The sequence below is a fragment of the Fusarium solani genome, assembly GCF_023522795.1.
Source record: "Fusarium solani strain SB1 chromosome Unknown bctg00000008, whole genome shotgun sequence".
In the NCBI taxonomy this organism is placed as follows: domain Eukaryota; kingdom Fungi; phylum Ascomycota; class Sordariomycetes; order Hypocreales; family Nectriaceae; genus Fusarium; species Fusarium solani.
The window spans coordinates 1395102-1415444 of record NW_027072148.1 but is presented as its reverse complement, the minus strand read 5'-3'; the positions used below and the strand labels follow the sequence as shown (position 1 = coordinate 1415444).

At 53.2% G+C, this 20343-nt stretch overlaps 5 protein-coding genes across 5 annotated transcripts; 3 read left to right on the top strand and 2 right to left on the bottom strand.

Moving 5' to 3' along the window:
- Nucleotides 1–1417: 1417 nt before the first annotated feature.
- On the bottom strand, nt 1418–3034 carry MRS44_012506 (uncharacterized protein; the record flags this gene model as incomplete). The annotated part of the gene is made up of 1 exon (XM_046276125.2): nt 1418–3034. One exon carries the CDS (start codon nt 3032–3034, stop codon nt 1418–1420), a length of 1617 nt encoding a protein of 538 aa, XP_046133041.1.
- Nucleotides 3035–3647: 613 nt separating this feature from the next.
- On the bottom strand, nt 3648–6446 carry MRS44_012505 (uncharacterized protein; the record flags this gene model as incomplete). Its single annotated transcript, XM_046276126.2, has 3 exons — nt 3648–6142; nt 6192–6219; nt 6270–6446. 3 exons carry the CDS (start codon nt 6444–6446, stop codon nt 3648–3650), a joined length of 2700 nt encoding a protein of 899 aa, XP_046133042.1.
- A 378-nt stretch (nt 6447–6824) lies between these two features.
- Nucleotides 6825–8532, top strand: MRS44_012504 (uncharacterized protein; the record flags this gene model as incomplete). Its single annotated transcript, XM_046281130.2, has 4 exons — nt 6825–6860; nt 6913–7248; nt 7298–7476; nt 7530–8532. 4 exons carry the CDS (start codon nt 6825–6827, stop codon nt 8530–8532), a joined length of 1554 nt encoding a protein of 517 aa, XP_046133043.1.
- A 758-nt stretch (nt 8533–9290) lies between these two features.
- On the top strand, nt 9291–10254 carry MRS44_012503 (uncharacterized protein; the record flags this gene model as incomplete). The annotated part of the gene is made up of 2 exons (XM_065618820.1): nt 9291–9711; nt 10067–10254. The coding sequence occupies 2 exons, from the start codon at nt 9291–9293 to the stop codon at nt 10252–10254; spliced, it is 609 nt and encodes a 202-aa protein (XP_065474892.1).
- A 1574-nt stretch (nt 10255–11828) lies between these two features.
- Nucleotides 11829–12931, top strand: MRS44_012502 (uncharacterized protein; the record flags this gene model as incomplete). The annotated part of the gene is made up of 4 exons (XM_065618819.1): nt 11829–11952; nt 12010–12309; nt 12365–12582; nt 12635–12931. The coding sequence occupies 4 exons, from the start codon at nt 11829–11831 to the stop codon at nt 12929–12931; spliced, it is 939 nt and encodes a 312-aa protein (XP_065474891.1).
- Nucleotides 12932–20343: the final 7412 nt, after the last annotated feature.

Sequence of the window (20343 nt, the reverse complement as noted above, 5' to 3'; positions counted from 1 at the left end):
GTCTCCCCCACCAGCGGTGCCTCCAGCGCCTTTGGTCTAGGCTCTGGAGCTTTCGCCTCCTTTGGGTCTGCGAAAACACCCAAGTCCTCGGCCAACCCTTTCGACTCGGCTATGGGCACCGCGGTTGCAAAGTCTGGCCAGTCCAAGGACTTGTCAAAGGCTGTGGGGAAGGCCCCCAGCATGGCCTCCATCTCTGAGGGTAACCAGGCGGCCGCGGCGGCCGCTCCTGTATCACACCCGCTCATGGAGCCCTGGACTTTCTGGTACCGACCCCCGATCTCCAAGGCCCACGGCTTCATCGAATACGAGAAGACCCTGCACGAGATTGCCACTGTGCGGACGGTGGAGGAGTTTTGGGAGATCTTTTCGTACCTGAAGCGCCCCTCCTCGCTTCCGGTCGTGTCAGACTTTCATCTCTTCAAGAAGGGTGTCCGCCCCATCTGGGAGGATGATGTGAACAAGAGGGGTGGCAAGTGGGTTGTTCGGATGAAAAAGGGCGTGGCCGACCGGTACTGGGAAGACCTCATGCTCTCCCTCATTGGGGATCAGTTTGGTGACGCTGGAGAGGATGTTTGTGGTGCCGTGCTCAGTGTAAGGAACGGAGAGGACATCCTGAGCATTTGGACCCGAACGGATGGCGGCCGCGTCATCAAGATTCGGTAAGTCTTGCCGTGAGCGAGTGGAAGTATTCTGAGACTAACTCTTCAACAGGGAGACCATGAAGCACGTCCTCAACTTCCCTCCCAACACTCGAGTGGAGTTCAAGAGCCATGACTCTAGTATCCAGCAACGAACGGCCATCGAGGAGCAGCGCCGCGAAAAGGCGGGCCAGCACCATCACCACGATAAGCGTCACACAGGTGGCGTGTCGAAGCAGCCCTCGGAGCAATCCTAGTCGTAGCGTGTCCGGCGTTAGTGTCCCTGACCACCAACCTGTGTACTGTATTTTCGACAAGTCGTTTTCCACGTTCCGGGATTAATCGACCGAGTCGCCTTTGTTTTTTAACTACTTACTTTGTTTGTGTTCTCTTGTCTTTACGAATGACAACTTTGTTGGCGGTGTTGGAGAGTTCTTCTGGGTGGGGCTGCTCATAACGTGTTCATGAGGATCAGGGTTGGCGGCTGGGACGGGACGACTGGATGACATGAGGGAAACCAACGGCTGTATGGGTACAAAGGGCGAGGCCGGTCGATGATGATATCAGGCTTCGCCCAGGGATGGATGGTGTATTACTAGGTAGCTGCGAGCGGCCAGGACGTGGCTCGCCCAATAGCGGATTTCGGCGAGAGCTACAATCACAAGAGCGAGCTTTGAGGGCTGTCGTTTGTCGCCCAAGCGCAAGACCATTTTTGCCTCATATCATAAACCGTGATATTACAATTGTGCCTATTAGTTGTACTCATGACTTGTGTAGGGTCATGATGCCGCTGCTTTTCCCTTGCCCTTTGGCTCCCTTCTCCTCTCCCATACTTGTAGATATGTCTCTCCGAGATACAACAACTCGCTCTGCACCTTGTCCACAAAGAGATCCTGACACACCACCCACTCTCCCGTCGCCTTGTTCTTGAGCTGCACCTTCCATGTCTTGCGCTCCTCACCACTGTCGACCACATCCTCGCGCACGCGTACCGCCTCGTGGACGACGTTTGCGACGAGATCGTACCAGATAGGTTCGCCAGGGGGCCACTCCCGAGGGTTAGGCTCAACATATGGCGACATGTCGAGATTTCGGGCGTCGAACGTGACGATGGTGGGGTTGCGCTCTGAGACGAACTTGTTCTGGGAGAAGCGCTTGACGTGGAATATGAGGTAGGGGGGTAGAGGGTGCATGAGGCGGTACCGCTTTCTCTGGGCATGGTGTTCCTGGGCTCGTTGTCCATCATACTTTGTGAGGATGGTAGTTAGCGGGACTTGTGGGATGATGTTCTTCTCAAGCTCGTCCTGGAAGAGCGGCGCTGAGGGGAGGTCCAGAGTGAGGAGGAGGAAGCGGACCACGTCGACCTTGACATCGGCGTCCTCGAAGCGCAGGCGATCGCTAGCATCCGCACGCGCCGTGATGGCCTGCGACTCGACCTTCATTTTGCCCTGGAACGTCCGCTGCACCATGGAGCTACCGGGCTTTGTCTTGCTGCCACCCAGGCCAAGATGGAGGTTGTTGAGGAACCACGACAAAAAGTCCACGGGATCTGACTGCGCCGTGAGGGTGAAGCGCTTGTTTGAGCGGAGCGAGATCTCCTGCAGAAGCTCGTGTGGCGAGACGTGCGCTTTAAAGGCACGAGGGTTCCAGATCTTGCGGACGAGGATGCTGCATCGCTTGACCAGCTCCGTCTTGTCGGGGAAGTCCTCGAGGAGGAGGTAGTTGCGTAGTGGCGCGACGTGAGCGAGGGCCTGGACCACGACGTTGAAGTAGTCGTTCTCCTTGATATTGTTCATACCCACAAAGCCGGGCGTGTACTCCTTGGAGTCGAGGGTGTAGCTGGTACGTTTGGCACGGTCCATCTCGATCACCTCCTTCTTTGTGTATCGCGGATCCGACACGTACTTGATGTCATCTAGAGCGCGACTCTTGACCTCGTATCCCTCCGGCAGGACGTAGACGCGCTGGGTCTCGAGGTTGATGAAGACATGGTGGTCCTCGTCAAGTGAGTGGAAGTAGGCGTGCGACTTTGGTCCGCGGCCCTGGAAGTACTTGCCGCAGACGAGGCAGGCGTAGACGTTGATGTTGGAGAGCGACACGGAGCAGAGTTTTTCAAAGTCAAAGTCGAGCACGTTGCGGTCGATGGTGTCGAGGTAGAGATCGTCGTAGCCGTCTGTGGGCGCCGACTGTCGTATGGGCGCAGCAGCAGCGGGTTCGTCATCGTCAAAGTCGTCATCGTCGTCTTGCGCGTCGCCATTGGCATGCGCTCCCGGTTGAACTTCAGCTTCAGCGCCGTTCTCTAGAGGAGATTCGATATCCTCCAGTCGAGACTTCTTTGATACTGGCGAAGCAATGTCGAGGTCATCGAGGGCCTCGGAGGCCTGGCGCTTGGCCATTGTTGAGCGCGAAGGAAAGATAATAGCGGTAGATAGACGCAGATCGTATTTGAATAGCCGGTTGGGGTGGTGACAGCTCTTGTCGTCTCGCTGAAGCTTGGTTGAAATTTGACGTCGTGGATGAAGGAGTAAAGACGGAACGAATGCAGCGGTTATGAGTGGAGCCTTGAAGCTCAGGACATGGGTCAAGAAAAAGCGTGAGTCTAGGCAGGTAGCACAAAGGCAACAGGCTATCCTCCTCTAAGGGTAATCATAAACATGCAATAAGAATAATAAAATAGCAATCTAGATAACTACGCGTATTATGATAGACTTTATTTAATTTTAGTCTTTTCATATAAGTCATTTTATCATAAAGAGGCAGTGTTTAGGATAGTATATCCTCCTTTTGGCGTGCGATTTCAGACCCAGGCACTAGCGCGACCAGGCTGCGACGGGCGACATGAGAGCACCTGCAAGCTATCATGAGATCAAATTCAAAGACAATTTATTTCCGCAAAGACTTGCAAGCATTTTATCTATATCCATTGTACTCCAATGATTGATTATCCGGGAATGAACACACAGGGGGTAAATACTTGGGCTCTGTATCAACAACCATACGATCCATCGTCTATCCAGCCATGACTACATCCTCATCCAAAGCGGGCGCGAGATCATCCATTTCCTGCAGGGTATATTCCACCAAATAGCTCTCATCAACCAGCTCCTCAGTTCGCTTGTAATGCCTCTCCGTGTAGACACGAATGGCGTGCAAAACATCCTTCAAACTCTTCTGCCCCTGGGCCCCCTTGACTGAGAGATTCGAGAACTTGGACGCAGGATAGCTGCGGATGAGAGTCAACAAGATTCTCTGGGCTACTGGCGCTGTTCGAGCGTTCGTATTCCAGTCTCGGAGTCTCAGTAGAAGTAGGAAGATTTGTTCGTCTGACAGGCTGCCCAGCACCTCATCCACAGCTTTCAAACCGCTCAGACTGCCCTTGTCGGGGTTGCTTGTTGTCATGACTGAGGTGAACAAGCTCAGGAGACGTCCTGGGTGGTTGAGCTGGAGTGCGAGAGTGATAGCTTCCCGGAATGAACCAGCGTGGATATGGTTCTCGAGCTCCTGCTCCTGCTCAATCATCTTCAACGCAGCCTGTGATGCCGCCGCTTGGGTCTCGGACGAAGTGTCCTTCCAGAAGGTCACTGTCGAATCACCACTGCCAGAAACGATAGTGTTGTTCTCTGGGTGGACAGCCACGGCCCAAACGCGGTCCTCATGGTTATCGAGGGTGCACTCTGCCTCGCCCGAGTTGGCATCCCAAACCTTGACGAGACCATCACCACCGGCACTGGTGAACTGGACTCGCCTCTTGGACTGATCCTGTGTAGCAGGCATGTTCAACCACGCAACCTTCAGGACACTGTTGGAATGTCCCTCAAAGGTTCTGATGCAGGTATAATTGGCGAGATTCCAGAGCTTGATAGTCTTGTCACCACTGCCAGTGAGAACGACGCCCTTTCCGGTGACAGGGCCATCCTCGCCCTGGATAGCTGGCATTTGTGCGGGAGAAAACTGAACCGACCAGACACCTCGCTTGTGACCGCGCAGGATGCCCTGAACTTCACCCTCCGCCACAGACCAGATCTTGACCGTCTTATCCTGCGACGCGGATGCGAAAAGCTGGCTCGAGTGGTGAACATTGATTGCGTTGATGTCCTTGTCGTGTGCCTTTCGAGTAAAAACGGCGCGGGAACCGGTCTTGTGACCCTTTTGCTGGGCTGTTCGAGGGATCTCCCACTTCTTGACGGTCTGATCTTGAGAGCCTGTAATAAGGAAAGGGGGAGGGTTGTTCAGGGGATCAGAGCGCGCAGCAGATGACTCGGCAGGGATGCCCTTGGGGAGAGCGACAGCACCCAGAGATTCAGCATGACCCGAGAATGTTGCCCAGCATGTGTAAGAGTTGTTGGCATGATCAATACGCCAGAGCTTGGCTGTGTTATCCTTGGCACCTGTGGCAATCCAGTGGCCTGACCAATCAATATCGAGAGAAATAACGATTTCATCGTGGCCCTTGAGGAGAGCAACATCTTGTCCAAAGTAAGGGGAAGAGTCAGAGTCCCACGCAGATTCGCCACCCTGAGTCTCTGTCTCAGAAACAGACACGAGCCTGACATCCTCCGAGTTTGTGGCTAGGGCAACGAGTGAACGGTCTGGGAGGAGATAACCTAAGTCGATAATGTCGTCGTGCGTTCCGGATATCCTTCGGAAGGGTTCCAGTGCCGAGAGTGATGACGCCTCTGCCTTCTTAGGGGGTCGGTATAGAGCTAGAGTATGGTCGACCTGGACAAGGAGGATGAAGGGGAGACCAGGGCGGTAGATGCCAGACGCAATGCCTTCCTCTTCACTCTTGGCAGCTTGCTGTGGGGTAAGCTCTTTGCCCGTATCCGTGTCCCAGATGCGCAGGCAGCCATTTGCACCAGCCGAGTAAGTGAGTTGTCCATCATCGATGAAGCCAGCCGCTTCAACAAGTTCCAGACAGGGCACCACCTTGCGAATCTTCCAAGACTTGGCATCCCACCACGTCAGGGTCTTGTCTCTGCCTGCCGTAACCAGGGCGTGCTGCTCTGGCGAGTAGTCGAGTCCCTGAACGTCGGAAACGTGAGACTCGAGATTGGCGACACAGCTTCGCTTGTGCAAGTCCCATACTCGAACCTTGCCATCTTGGTTGCCACAGGCAAGTCTGAAGTTGGTAGTGCTGGCGTTCTCCTCCTCCTCGTCAGAATCCTCCTGACGCTTTGATTTCTTTCCCTTGCGAGCAGCCTCATTTGAGCGGGCGGCGACCTCGAAGAAGTGAAGCGCAGAGACCAAAACGGAAGATCCACGGAAAGTGTGAGTAACGTAGCCTGCGGCGATATCCCAAACCTTGACTGATCCATCCGTTCCTCCTGTCGCAAGCAAGGTGCTAGTTCGGTCAACAGCAAGAACGACGACGGGCGTGCCGTGGGCCTTCACTGTTCGGGTGAGAGTAGCTTCGATAGATCCATCATCCTCAGATCGCTTAAGGGCATAAATCCTCATGGACAAGGAGCGCGAGCAGATGATGAGATGAGAGCCAGAGGGTGTCACTGCGAGATGTTAGTTTGGCCAGGCTGAACACCTTTTGAGTAAACTCACAGGTCAAGGTAGAAATGAGCTCTCCGTCCTGTAAAGAATTAGCCACGTCGCGTTGCAAGGCTTCAGCTGGAGTCTTACACCCTCGATTTGCGCAAGGTGCTTGCCGTTTGTCGGGTCAGTGAGAATCGCATCCTCCCCAAGAACTGTTGCGAGAATTCGAGCGCCATTGTCAAGGGCTACAGAGCCTCCAGTAAAGATGGGTCGAATGACATGATCAACGTCAAACGTCGTCTTTAACGGCTGCTTATTAGCCATTGTGGGTGTGTTGATGCGAATGCGACCTGACAAGAAATCAAAGCAGAGAAGCTCTCATGAGTCCCGACTTCCTGTTCCTCGATTTTTTTTTGGCGTCCGTGGCGACGCAACCTCATTGGTGAATGTTGTGATTACATAAGTCGCGATCGCACTTGCCACACCTCCAAGCCACACCTCGTTCGCTTGCGATCATGACAGCTCCCGACTTGTCTCGAACTTCATCAACTTTCACTTCACAAGCACTAAATTTCATCTCGCAGATACAAACCGCGTTTTCAAAGTATCCTCGCCGTGCATTACAAACGACTAGAGCTTGCGAACTAGCTACATCATGCAGTCCTTCTGTGTCTAGTAGATGAGCCTTCATAATCCTTCATCATGGGAATGCAGGGCCCCTTGACCGCTCAGGCGCTGGTACGAGACACACCATCATATCCTATCATGAGGTGAATTCTAACGCGCAAAGGGCCGGTCTCCATATGACGATGTTGTGGAGTGGGATGGAGATCAAGATGATGAACAAAACGACGGTTCAAGGCAACAACAGTACGACCATAGAGGTCGCCCCATAAACCCCGAGACCAAGAGAATTAACAGAGACATAATCCGTTCCCATAATGAGGTCATGCTTGTTATTGGCGTTGCTGAACAGGAGAACCCGACATCAAACCCAGAGGCCGAGTCGGAGCGTCGACATGCGTTATATGAGTATGATGTGGGAATGAATCTCACCTTCTCGGCAATGCGCTGTGTAGATGCCGCCGGCGCGTTTGGTCTTGACGGCCTCCGCCAGCGCATCCTCGTAGGTCTTTAACTGACTCAGTCATCATTGATTTTGCTAACATTTACAGATCTACAAAAGATACTCACACATCGCCTTCTGGGACCTGTTTGCCCAAGCCCGCAAGGACTTTTCTTTCACGAGAGACATCATGCCTGGTGCGGCTACGAGCATTCTCACCAATTATACCGATCGCAAACTTTTCTGGCTATGGAGAGACCGCCCCGATAGGATGTTTGCTCGTCGCTTGTGAGTGGACCGCAGCCTCCATGTGCGAATGCCTTTAGCTCACCCTCTATCAGTGTTCACGAAATGTGGGCGTATGCCAGGACGCATATCGAACTTTACGTAGCTTTGCAGAGGCTTGGGCTGGTCTCGAGCAGCAACTTGCTTCCCAGCCTTTCCTTCTTTGTCCCCTTCAGCGCTGACTCCCCCATTCCCGCTCCACCACCCCTCGATGGCCTCTCGATCCAGTCCGTCCTACAATGGATAGGGGGTGTGTGCATCTCGGCAACGCCTTTCCTTCTCTGGGTAATGACACAGAGACTGATCCGTGACCTACGGCCCCAATTGTGGAGTATCATCTTGCCCAGGCTTCCAAACACCAGCCCTCCTTTAGGGACCCCGACCAACTGGGGACCGACCGATAGGCCCAGGGATAGGGACAGGGCGGAAAACACCCATAGTCGAAGTGCGACCAACGATGTTTCGCCTCTGCGGGCGGTAGATGGCCAGGTGCCGAATGATACTGGCCCTGTGGAGGCAGTGAGGCGACCGAGCACATTCTCCATGCGCGATGATTTTAGCGATGAGGACGAGAATGAGGGAGCCAATGCTACACTGATCAGTTTTGATGTGGAAGCGACTGAGGCCTCATCTGATGGACCGCAAGGGCTATGGAGTGCTGAATTACGGCCCAGTGTTAACGATGCTCGAGGATTAAGCTCCCCTTCATACGTCGATACACTGCTTACCCAGCTCCCGCCGCTTCTAGCAAACTACATCTTCTCCGAGGCCGCCATTCGAATACTCACAGCGCCTTACGAGAGCATGTCTCTTCGATTGCTGGCTCGCACGTTTCGTCTTCGGCTTGGCCTGCCTTCCCACGATATTTTCAACGTCAATCTTTTCAGTGGCCTCAACTCTACTCTCGTCATCAACTTCTTGAGCAGCCAGTTCATTCATTTGGTGCTTTGCTCCGAACTGTGGGCTGGCTTCGCGACCATATCTGAGCTGCTGCATACAACGCCAGAGGAGTGGAGGGAGGCGGAAGATCAGAAAGCAGGTGAATGGCGAGAGGAATGAGTTTGGTTGGTGGGGCATGTATGAAGAATCAGGTACAAAGCACTCGTTGCACGCAATTGCAACCTCTCCGCTCATGCCAACCTGACACTAATGCTGCCGCTCGAACCAGGATACCTACGCCCGATACTAGCGTGGGAAAAGAGTTGGATTGCTTGGTCATGTCAGCCGCCTGCGTGTCGACCTCGTGGAAGACTAGGGCCTACCCGACATGGACTGTCGACCTCAGTTGTGCACCAGGAAAGTGACAGGTCCATCTGCCACCTTTGGGTTATAGCCCTAGTTGGCAAGGATGGTCTTATTTTCTACTTAGGGCTTGGGGTGCGCCCGCAGTCGTACGGTTCGTTCTACTCCTCGTCCGTGGCGGCGCCGTCTCGGGGCCAGAGGTTGCTCCGGCGCAAATGGATTACCCCGAGCAAGCGGGGGACTAGACACGGCACGATTGCAGCAGGGTCGAGAAGGGACGCGAATTGTGAGGAGCTCAACCAGCAGGGGAGGGGTGTCCGGCTTGGTTGAGGAGGATGAGATTGTTGACTGACTGCCTGGTCCAGCCCTGTGCCTTCGCTTTCAGGGGTTGAGTGCCACTGCCATGGCCTAAAAAGGCTGGCCGGGGCCCCTGTTGCGCCGATCCATGGGCCCTGCTCAAGCACATTTGGGGCTAGTTGGGCTGGTTACACAAACAAGCACAGTCTGATGGTTTTGTCGAGGACTGCATGCCCTGCTGGCGGGTGTTGCGTACGAACTTGGAGGCTCAATAACTGATGGGGCCTGCAATTGAGCTCGGACACTCATCTTACGTTGCAGAAACCACGCCAATCGTCTGGGAAAAGAGAGCCGCTGCCCCAGTAAACACGGCACCTGTGCCGGCCGGGGCAAGGATCCATGGCAACCCGGGCAACCTGCGCGCACGCTGGTCGAAGTGCGCCGTGCAGTGGAGAGCCCTCGGAAAAGAGTCATCTTCGTCCTGTCGCATTCTGTGGCGTCCTGTTGTGATGGATTGGGGGCTACGAACCCCTGGGAGCGCCTCTCAAAGAGTCATGGCTATCTTCCTTGGCATCAAGCCAAGGTTCATCGATGCCGAGCCTAGCCCACCGCTACTCGCCCAGTTGGAGCTCTTGGGAATTGGAGGCTTGCTTTCCTGTCTGGTGTGCGAGTTGGGAGGGGAAAACGAGACGTTGGTAGGTAGGTAGATGGGTAGGGCCAGCCGGGCAAATATCCATTGGATATAAATAAATCTTATTCTTGGGATGGAAAGTTGTCAAAGTACTAATCTTACTTTATGGTATTTTTAGACAATTTTAGGATATGCATTGCATAACATTTGAGACGGGTTAGATGTGCTTTCTCGTTCGTCTGCCTCAAGGTCGCGACTAGCTACTTGGACATTGAACCTAGGCAGACATGATCTCCATCCATCCCGGTCGGTTTTGCTCCTCCGCAGGGGTTGCAAGCAGAAGGCTTAGTTGTTGCCAGCAACAGCCAACCACATTGCTGCCGCCGGCACCGTTGCATACGATGCCGCGTGCCGCGTCCTCAGGGCAGGGGCAGGTCAGCAAGAGCATGAGCCACGCCAAGCAAGAGAAGTCTACGCCCGCCGTCTACAAAGGACCATCCTCCCTCACCTCCACCAAGAGGATGAGGAGCTTGCTCTTCGACCCCGCCATGGAGATCTCCATGCCCCTCACTCCGCACTTGAAACTCTGCCCTGGTCTTCGTCAAGAGTAGCGGCGCCACCTTTGGCGGACACTAGACAAGGGACAACAACACCGAGACAGGGTTTTTAGCGTCTCGGTGAATGCAGGTGCAGGCGCTAGACCTTCGCGGCATCGCGCGTGTAAGCCGGAGCGAGGTGTCGTCGGCCCCTCTCACCTTCAGACCTTGGCTGCGTGCGAGCGTGCTTGGATGTCATTTTTGACATATTGCTTTTTTGTTATCACTGATAGTAGGTCAATTCGTTAGCTTGACTGCAGGACACGCTTGCTCGCCCTGGAAATGAAGATGCAAGACCTTGTTCATTCCACGGGGGGCGGGAACATGTATATAAATTGGCCAGCTCTGCCATGCTCTTGAGATACTCATCATACCTCAGGCCTCCTCCTGCATCTACTCGACTACATATAATTCTCCCGTTTACTCTAACAAACACTTTTCTATTCTTGGTCCTGTCGCTATGAAGCATCCAGTCCAGAAGACAAGACCCATCATTGTCCTTTTTCCTCTTCCCCAGCCGAAGCCAAAGCCCAAGAAGGCCGTCGTCTGATCTTAAGAAATGCACCAATCCTTGGGTCCAAAGCGCTGGCGAGGGTCTTTCGAGCCCTTCTCATACTCAAATCTTCGCTATGGGTCAAGACTCTTGAGACTTCAACCACACAGCGCTGAGGTACTTGACCATTCACCCTTAGTTCTAAACAAAACTGACTGTAATATCAATCAAGTATTGATGACTACGTATAAGAGTCCTGAATTTGATGGACCGTGACATTCCCCAAGTTGCGGACACGGAGGACGTGGATTTTAACGATGTCGTTATATCGATAACACTGTCATGGCGAAGATCATGGAGGAAGGATGGTTTGAAACATCGGGTCATTACCTCTGGAAGGAGAGAATAGGAGAGCGCAGAATAGGCTACATAGTCAAAATCAATGCCCGCATTGACCCTTGTGTATGCTCAAGACGCCCTCGTCTACTTTAGCATCTCTTTCTTCCCCTTGAACTCGTAGCAATATCCCCAGAAAGATGGCATGTAGTCGCAGCCCCCTGCGAGCCAGAAGCGCGGTGCAGGAAGCCGTTGGTTCCACTTGCTGGGATTGCCACACCACCAGCAACGCCAACAGCCACTCGTTTGGGCAAATCGGGGGTGAGATCAGTCTCTCGACTTTAAAGATACAAATGGGGTACCCGGTGCCCTCGTCCCTTGGCCAGAGACAACCTCCACGTGCTGTAAGGCGTGCGAGGCAATTGACAGCGCCTCCCAGCGCCCCTTTTTATTCGTCTGTCTCTGCATGTATTGGCCAAGGTGTCGCTAGGCTCTGAGGTCTCGTCGTCCATCTTGTCTGTTACGTCGGGCTTCAGAGGCTGTGCCGGGTCGCGGTGTCCAATACCGTGCCCATTCATGACCCTGCAAGTCAGAAAGAGACGCAGTAGAGGTGTCCGACGAGACGGTGAAGCCTCGACACTGAAGTCTGTTGTCGGGCCTCGAGGCATAAATACTCGTGGCAGCGCCGCCATTATTGACTGTCTTTACCTGAGGTTTCCAGACAAGTCAGCTTCCGTACCACTCAAGTACCGTCTCCAACATGCCCCTCAATGTCTCACCTCCTCCCACTTTACATTCTCTGAACCCGGAGGCTGCCGACGACTTGGAAGCCCAACAGAGCACTACCGACAATCTCCAGACAGACAATGGCATAGAAACTCGAGGTTCGTAACTCAGCCAGGGATATGTTCGATATGTTAATTCGTGTCCCTGTGTATCAGGTTCAGCAAGCAATGAAGCTGATGAAGGAGGGAAGCCACCCAATCGGATGTTATACTTACCAAACGCTAACGGAGGCGCTGTAGGCCCGGGCGCCCGCGTCTTACAACTTGCGGCACTGAGGGAGAGCGACCCGACACACATTCTCTTTCGCCGCTTCACAGAGCTCGCTTCATTGTCCCTCGACCTGGAAGGTAATCATCTGGAGCAGCTGGGACATGATCTCAGGCAGATGATCCTAACAGGCGAAGATGGTGTCAATGACTTCAACGACAAGTTTCTGGGGAAACTTCGTCGTTACTGTACGACACTGGTGCTGGTCTGCGTGTGCCAACAATATGAGCTAACAAGATCAAGATCAGGTTGGGTCCAGCTTGAGGAAGGTCTTGGGGTTCGACGGACCAAGCCAGAAATTCCTGGCGGACACCTTGTCTTCTGCGAAACAATCTTGGGCCCCAGGACAAGGCCTCCATCTAAACGCCTCAGACCATGACTTCGCATCCCTCCTCGACACGGACAAGTTCGACCAGATCTTGACGTATTGGCCGCACAAGTCATGGGCTCGACGCTTTCTGGTAAGCAAAGACGTCTGTCACCCGTCGCAAAGCTGTTTTGACGACCAAGCAGAACAAGTTCAACCCAAGAACCGAGCAAGGTGGTGGTTTCGAGGCCATATGGATCCCTGGGGAGTATGTTAGGTTCATCAGCGTTGGGGTCTTCAACACCTGTGTTGGGATATTTGTAGTGGCTCCAATGGCCATCCAGACACTCAAGGTGACGACTCCTGCCGGTGAGGTTGTAACGTACTTGGTGTTTGTGCTTATAGCTGGCTTCGCAATCCAGATGCTCGTGCCTGGCTTCACCAGACAGCTTCTAGTGTATCTAGCATATGCTGGAGTCATGGCGGCTGTCATGAGACAGTAGAACCAAGGCCATTATTTTGGGTGTCTAAGGTGTGGAAGGGAGGAGTCGGCTGGACGATGGAATAGAGCGATGCCGAGGGCTCTGCCTGTTGCCGCATCGTGATGCAGTTCAATTCATCGAAGCGCTGAGTTTTGCAGAATATTGTGCACAATGAGAGCCTTTGTAGCCAACGTGTGACCCAGTCGTTGAGTCCCGACGATCTGTCGCCCAGAGACAAGGCGTGATGGGACGGAAGCAGCCGCGGCCTCGCGGAGGTTCGAGGGGAACATGAACTGGTGGCATTCAAAAGGAACGCGCAGCAGTCGAAATGGATGGAAAGGGGTAAGATATTAGAAAGAGCCATTCGGGATCATTTTCGGGACCGCAAAGTAGGGAAAAGCGGAAACTCAGGAGCTGGAGGCTGGCCTGTGGTGGATGAATGAATGAGGTGGGAGAAGTTACACGAGGAGAAACTGAATGGCTGAGCGGGAAGGCGATGGGGAGCCTACTCGTCTGCTCCTACTGTCTTTGCGGCTCTTCCAAAGGCGCTAAGACGGGAAGCAATGAGGAAGCGACGCCATGGGGTGGGCGGTGGTGGGAAGTATCCCGGTATGACTTCAACCCCCTGGCCTTTCGGCATCACAAAAATACTACTCCAGCACAGATTCATAGAAGAGCGCTCTATTTAGTCTATCTCTACACAAGGATACTTGCTTTCGCTTAAGCTCCCCATCCTCGTCGAAATCCATCTATACTTTGGGCTCAAAGAAGGCTTGCTTGGGGCAAGGAAAGATCGATCGGTACCTACCTACCTAGGCCTCAAGGACCCGACCATCAGAGAGTTGAGTAAGGGGGTGCGGCTGCATCTAGGGTGAAATTGACACAGAATGCAACAGAAACCAACAGACGCGGAGAGGGTTCAAAGAGTGAAAACAGGGGTTGAGCGTCCAAGAAGAGATTGCATGTCTTAGGAGCAAGGAGCATCGACTGCAAGATATTCTCCGTCCGACGTCCGGTCGTTGTCACCGTTCTCGCTCGGGTGGCCCAGCGTTCAAGACCGCTGAATGAACTGACAGGGCAATAGTCCAAGGGAGACCCCGTGAGGCTCGCCGTCAGTGTCTCTGCCTCTGCATCCTGTTAGTGTCATCTGACTAGAGCGCCCCTGTCAATTGATGTGACTGGTTTCCATCGACGCCTGGCCGTACAGGTATGACCTCAGTACGTATCCGGGGACGACGCCCCGAGTTTCCGTGTAGAAACCGGCGTTCGACGTCCGTCTTTCTCAGCCTCCACTCTCGGGGCTGAAACAAGAGCCCAGCTGAGCGGGATTGGAGTGTCCGAGTTGCTCAAGAGCTCTCAGGGCTTTCCAGCTCCATGAATCGCTTGATTCCAATGCACGTATTTATCTCCGTGTGCGTCCGAAGCGGTGAATTAGGGCCGCAAACCAGCCATCGATTATTTGGGCCTCCCCCCTGCAAAAGAAGGCAACCAAGCCCCTCATGCAAACCACGGGCGAACTGATATCCAGCATGGATAACGATGTCCTTGGTGGGAGACGTATGAGCGGGGCACTCCCGAAAAGCCATCCTCTCATGCCTAAGCGGTGGTCCATGGCCATGGATGTTGAGGGTTCTTAGCAAGCTAGGCTCACAGTCAGTCAACAGGCTCAGTTAGAATGCTGGCTAGTCCAGCGACAACCAACCCCTGGAACAACAACCCTTTGCAACACACGCAGGATTCTAGTAATTGTGCGTCAGAGTTGGTGAAATCAGAACCGGAGGTCATCTGCATCACTGGCTTGGGCTGGGCCGGTCTACCCAGGTGGCTAGATGGCTTGTTCGGTTGGGGGCAGCACCTGCCGTCACGCTGTCCCACGCGGAAACCATCACTGACCGAAACAAACCTGTGCGACAAGGAGTTAGCGTCGATAGCATTCTCCCATTTGATGAATTTTCTGCTGAAAACCATCAGTTTCCAGTGCTGCAATGGATTCGAATGCTTGAGTCATTGTTGGGCCAGAGCCTGGTGGTAGGTACCTGGGTATGCTTGGCTGCCATTGAAGGTAGGGTTTCCCTCACCGCTTGTCTTCGATCTCTCAACCAAAAAACTGACCTTGACATCCTCCATGGAGCAGACACATTCACTAGCCAGACCGATTTCATGGTATCCTCTGAGGACAGAAGGCCGTTGGCTTCGTTAAGCTCTTCGACGACCCTCGATTTCCTCGATATGAGACTCGACATCTGTGCAACCTTCGGATCGGTCGCGACGGCCTGCGATGCCATGACATACCACGACACGCATGTCCAATAATTGGAGAAACACCTCGCAATGATAGGTGCCTTTCTTAGAGTTCATCAATGGCATCGTTGATGCCCAGGAGGTGCTCGGCCAATGCGAATCCAAGCAGTACTTGGGCTACAGAAAGTCAGCCCTTGCTCCTCGGAATCAGATCGTGGATGGGCAAAGGACAGATGAGTGAGAACAAACCTAAGCATACCTGCATAGGCTCAGCCCAACAGATGCTAACATGTTACCTTTAGCATAATTCTGTTCTCCAGTGAACAATTAGAAGTTGCCGTATCCTTCCGTGCCGACGTTGGTCGTCAATATCGATCAAGAGGGCAGAGGGGTTATTCGTGACTTGGACCCCGCTTCGACCTTTGGTTACTGTGGGTAAACCGCAACCCATGCCCAGAGCATTGGATGGCAGCTCTTACAAGACGAGAGCCCGTGGGGCAGTCTTCTGAAGCTGCGGAACAGTGTCGCTGTTACAGCACAAGCTTCTTCAAACGTGTCTGGTAGTGGGACATGTCGCCTTTAACAACGCGCCTGGTGCAGTCAGTGGGAATGACCGACCTGTGTGTGTGAGGGGCTAATCCTCGGCCATACGCCACTGAGTACACTCAATCCCGTCTCGTCAGCTGAAGCGGCTTGCGAAAGCAGAAGAATCGGGGAAGTTGCAACGACTTGTCTGGGACAGAAGATAGGTCCTTGGAGTGGGCATCGGATGTCAGCGGGCACCTGCCGAGGTCGACCACAGATTGGCGACCGGATAGACATCTTTGATCAAGGGATGGACGCTCCGCCCGCCCCAATTCACGGCCAGCACGGGGACTGTCGGCACCCCCAAGGCGGGCAAGGGATTCCCGTTCTGCGATGTTGGTCTTGCGGCTATGCCAACTTACCTGGTTGCAATACTTCGCCTCTTCATACGGTTCTTGAGATCCGGATAGTCGTCGACCTCTCTTGGCTGGATAGTCAGGAATATTCGGAGAAGTGGTTGTCCCAGTGTTGGTGGCGTGAAATACAGGCAAATCCCCAACAGTGCCACACAACTCCAGCCAGCCAAACCCTTGTCGAAGCCATGAGCAAGCAGTTGGTGGGAGATGATTATTACAGGACCCAGACTTGATGCCTGACCGGGAGAGCCGAGCCAACTCACTCAATACGGAATTTCACGCCCACTTTTCTTTCGAGTACATTGGGATCGCATGGGAATGGAATAGGGATGCTTTGGTTGCTTTCACATCGCGATAAAGGCTTCATTCTGATCACCTCCTGAACGAAAGAGACTTCAAAGTCTTGGTTCTTTCAAGCGGGCGTGGTTTTTCTACCAGCCTAACCGCCTAATCACCACCGCTGAGCAGCTGCACATCGCCAGGTTTTTGAGGCCCCCAAACGATGATGATTTCGACCGAGCTGGATGATAATCTTGCATGCCTTTGGATGCTCTCAGAATGAGGCTGTCTCCAACATCACAATAATAAAGAGCGGTGAATAAGAGATGTGTTGGTCCTGCACTCCGAGATGCTTCGCCCGCCCTCCTCGAGAATGCCATCCCTGAATGGTCTGCCGGGTTCGGTCTCTTTTGTCGGCGAGACCAATAGCACGAAATCTTCCAGTCCCGGAGCCCAACCTACACCCTCACGATGCTTCAGAGGCTTCATGGCCAATGACGGACTGACTGTCGGCTGCATCCTCGAGACATGGTCCATGGGTTTCTTCAGGTCTCGGCGATGTACTCTATCTCTGACGCTCACCCCCGAACGGACCGGCCCGCGAGGGCAACTCACCCTGGCTTGTGGGGTCTGGATATCCTGTGCATTATTTGTCCTGCAAGACATGCCAGACGCGGATCAATGCGCCTCGTGGCACAGCCTTCTTAGTTGAAGCTTCGACCCCAGTCAACCAGGATAGTTGAGCAGGAAGTGCAAGCCGGCCCTCCAGCCTACTTTTGGGCCGATCCTTGGCACCACAACCCGCAGGGCTCGATCCGATCGTTTCTCCAACGTCATCCCGGTCGTTTTTACTAGATACGGCCCCTGGCGAGCATGGAATGATGAAAGAATTGAACACAAGCTTCCGGGATATTTAGCATGGTATTTCGAGACAGCCCATCAGCAAGGTCGACGCTCGGCAGATCTGCGCTGCCCACCACGCATCCAGGTTGTTTGGCCCGTTTGAAAGGATGGATGGAAGGGCGCCACGTTCAGTCAGGTCTGCCAATTGTGGCCGAATTAAGAGTGGTACGGACTGCCTTCAGCTCTCTTCATTATTCCAGGTGAGTAGCATAGCTAGCTGATGTTATCGGTGTCATTAGCGACAACTCCTACATCAATTCTTGTCAATTTCTGTTCAGGGGTAACATTCTAGGCCTACTCTTTCCGCTGGGCAAGCACGCAGGTTAAGGGGGAAACCGCAGTACCGGGACAACGACAAAGCCCAACATCACCTAAGGATAATTAAGAGAGCATCATAAAGATACTAAAATAATACTAAAAAGAGGTATAATATTAGGATATCTCTTTTATAATCTTGGTATAATTTTATAAGTTTTTTTTACCATAACCTTTATAATATTTATGATGGAGTAGACTACTCTCTGTCATTCTGGCGTATCAACCCGCGTGGCAAGAGAATGGCTTAAATAATAGCCGTAACTAGGTAGGTGAGTCAAGGAGTGTTTAACGTGGTGTCCTATCTGGAGGATGATTGAGTCGGAAGATTTTGGGAGGAGTTTCCATGGTTTCGCTCTATCAATCGAGCAGCATGTTCAGATGTCCATCACTCTCAGGGGTCTAGTGCTCAACATGACCAGTAAAGATCGCGTATTAGGTACTCAATTTGAGATGGCAGTGTGGCCTAGAGAGTACCTATGTTAAATTCCTGAACCAGTCATGCACCACAAGCTTCATCATCGTGATGTTGCACGACCATATCGAAGCCGCTACCCACGACGTCGGAGTGGAGAGGGGTCGAGGCTGAGAAGGAACCAGGATAGGCCTGGATAGACGAAAGGAACCGGTAGATGTAGGCACGTGCAAGGTACTGACTGTGCATACTGCATATTGTTCTCCTCCTCCAGCCAATTGTCCACGCGCCCAGCAACGGTATCTGACACAAGATGTATTCAGCAATCTGCATAGCACTAATGCAAGGTCCTCGACATAAGGCTCCCCTGATTGGTATTATTCTGGCTTTGGAGCGAGTTATGCTAACCCCTTTTTTGTGACTTGGAGAGGTGCTCTTCTGCAGCGGCATAGACTCACTGTTACACTCCCTGCATAACTAGCTCACAATGGCTGTAGATATGCACGATAGCATTTCTGGTGCTTCATCTCGCTTGATGCTTGACGAGAAATTGGTGTGTTTTGGGTGTGAGTTTAGATATGCGCAAATGCGACGGATTCGACAAAGCTAGGTCAAAACACCACGAGGCATCATGAATTGAGAAATGACAGACATCTCATGGAACTATCCCTACCTTGACAAGGCGCGTATGCAAAGAGGATCTACTTGGGAGCCTCGTCGGTTTGTTGTCTCTCTGCACCAACCAGCCAGAACTCACGCGTCCCTCGTGGAACTCCCATGGCACGTTGAGGCTTGGGGCCATTGGCCATTCATAGAGGCCGCCTGAAACCTCTGTCGATCAAACAAGCCGCTCAGTGTTGGAACAGGCTGACAGACGCCTCGCGTGGACCTTCCAGGTGCCCATCTACATCGCTGGAATACAGCATGCTATTTTGGTACCATGGAGGCGGACGCCAACGATTCCGTTCCCCTCAACGATGCAGACATAATTATGCACTCGACTCAAATCAAACAACCCCTGTCGACAAAATATCAGCCACGCAGTTTCCATCGCCAGACCTTGCACTAGTGTGTTGCCCGGTCTTGGTGCAGAGTCGCTGAAGCGAGAAGACCCAAGACGAGCAACAGGCTCAAGCGAGGGCATCTGGCATCCGTGTAGCGCACCAAAAGCCGCTGCGGGGATGGCTGCCTTGGAGGCTTGTCAGTCGTGGCTGATCCCAGCCCCTGTGTGCATGTCGACGCAGAGTCTTCGACATAATGCGACCGTTTCCCCTCTCGGTAGCGAATCAACGGACTCCGGGGACGGCATGTCTCCCGTTCCGTGGTAGCCGGTGAGAAGACGATACTGCCCATATCTTGGCAATACAGAGGTGGCCACAGGACATACAGCTTGGGAGACAACTTGTGGGTCGGGGGATCTTGCAATATGATAGAATAGAAGTGAGATACGCACGAATATTACTCCGCGAGAGTCTCCAATAGTGCTAATGACCCTCGCTCGGGTATCATGGGTGGCAGGGCTGAACAGGGCTAGTGATCCATCGCTCTCTATCAGCATTGGCATTGTTCACAACGTCGTTTTATGCCTGCCTCGTCAACAGTATAACTCACTACATGGAAACGAGCTCGGCCTAGCTCCGCGACAAAGAGCAAGAGTGTCATGAAACAAAAGAGAAGCGCTCGCCACCAAAGACTTGCGTCCTCAGCAACGGCTGCCAGACTCCAGGGGATCTTTGCACACATAAGCCCAGCCAGAGAGGTCATCGCCCTTGTCGCCGATCTAACCCCCCTCATAGGATCCGAAACGGCCATTTCAACTTCCCTGGCTCATCGTCTCGACCAGCCCCCCTGCATGCTCTTCCGCACAGCAATCACATCTCTGGGTTCAGCAGCCTCTGGGCAAGCCACGATCCTCTTTCACAGAGCTAGACCACGGTTCCCTTGCTAGAAGAGGCGTGCGAGGCCACTCCCAGCACGTCCAATTCGAGAGTGCCCATAGTTTGAGCCCTCGAGGGCGGCGCCATGACTGCTGCCTCCCACCTTGCGGCGTCCGTGTCGTATATGATAGTCTTCTTGCTTTCTTTTTCTCGAACTATGGGGACTAGTGTCCAAATGAACCGTTCGCCTCATCTTGAGGGAACCAGTGGAGAAGACCAGACGTTCTCGCATTCGTATGCGCTCTAGTAATGTATAAAACCCTTGGTGAAGCTTCGTCGTTCTTTCGTAGTTCTCGTCAAGATAGCACTGCTCTCCCGCCAACAATTGAAGCATCCCTTTCTTCCTTATCTTGCCCTTCCTATCTTGTTTTTGAACCCATCGATCTTTTGTTTTCCATCCTT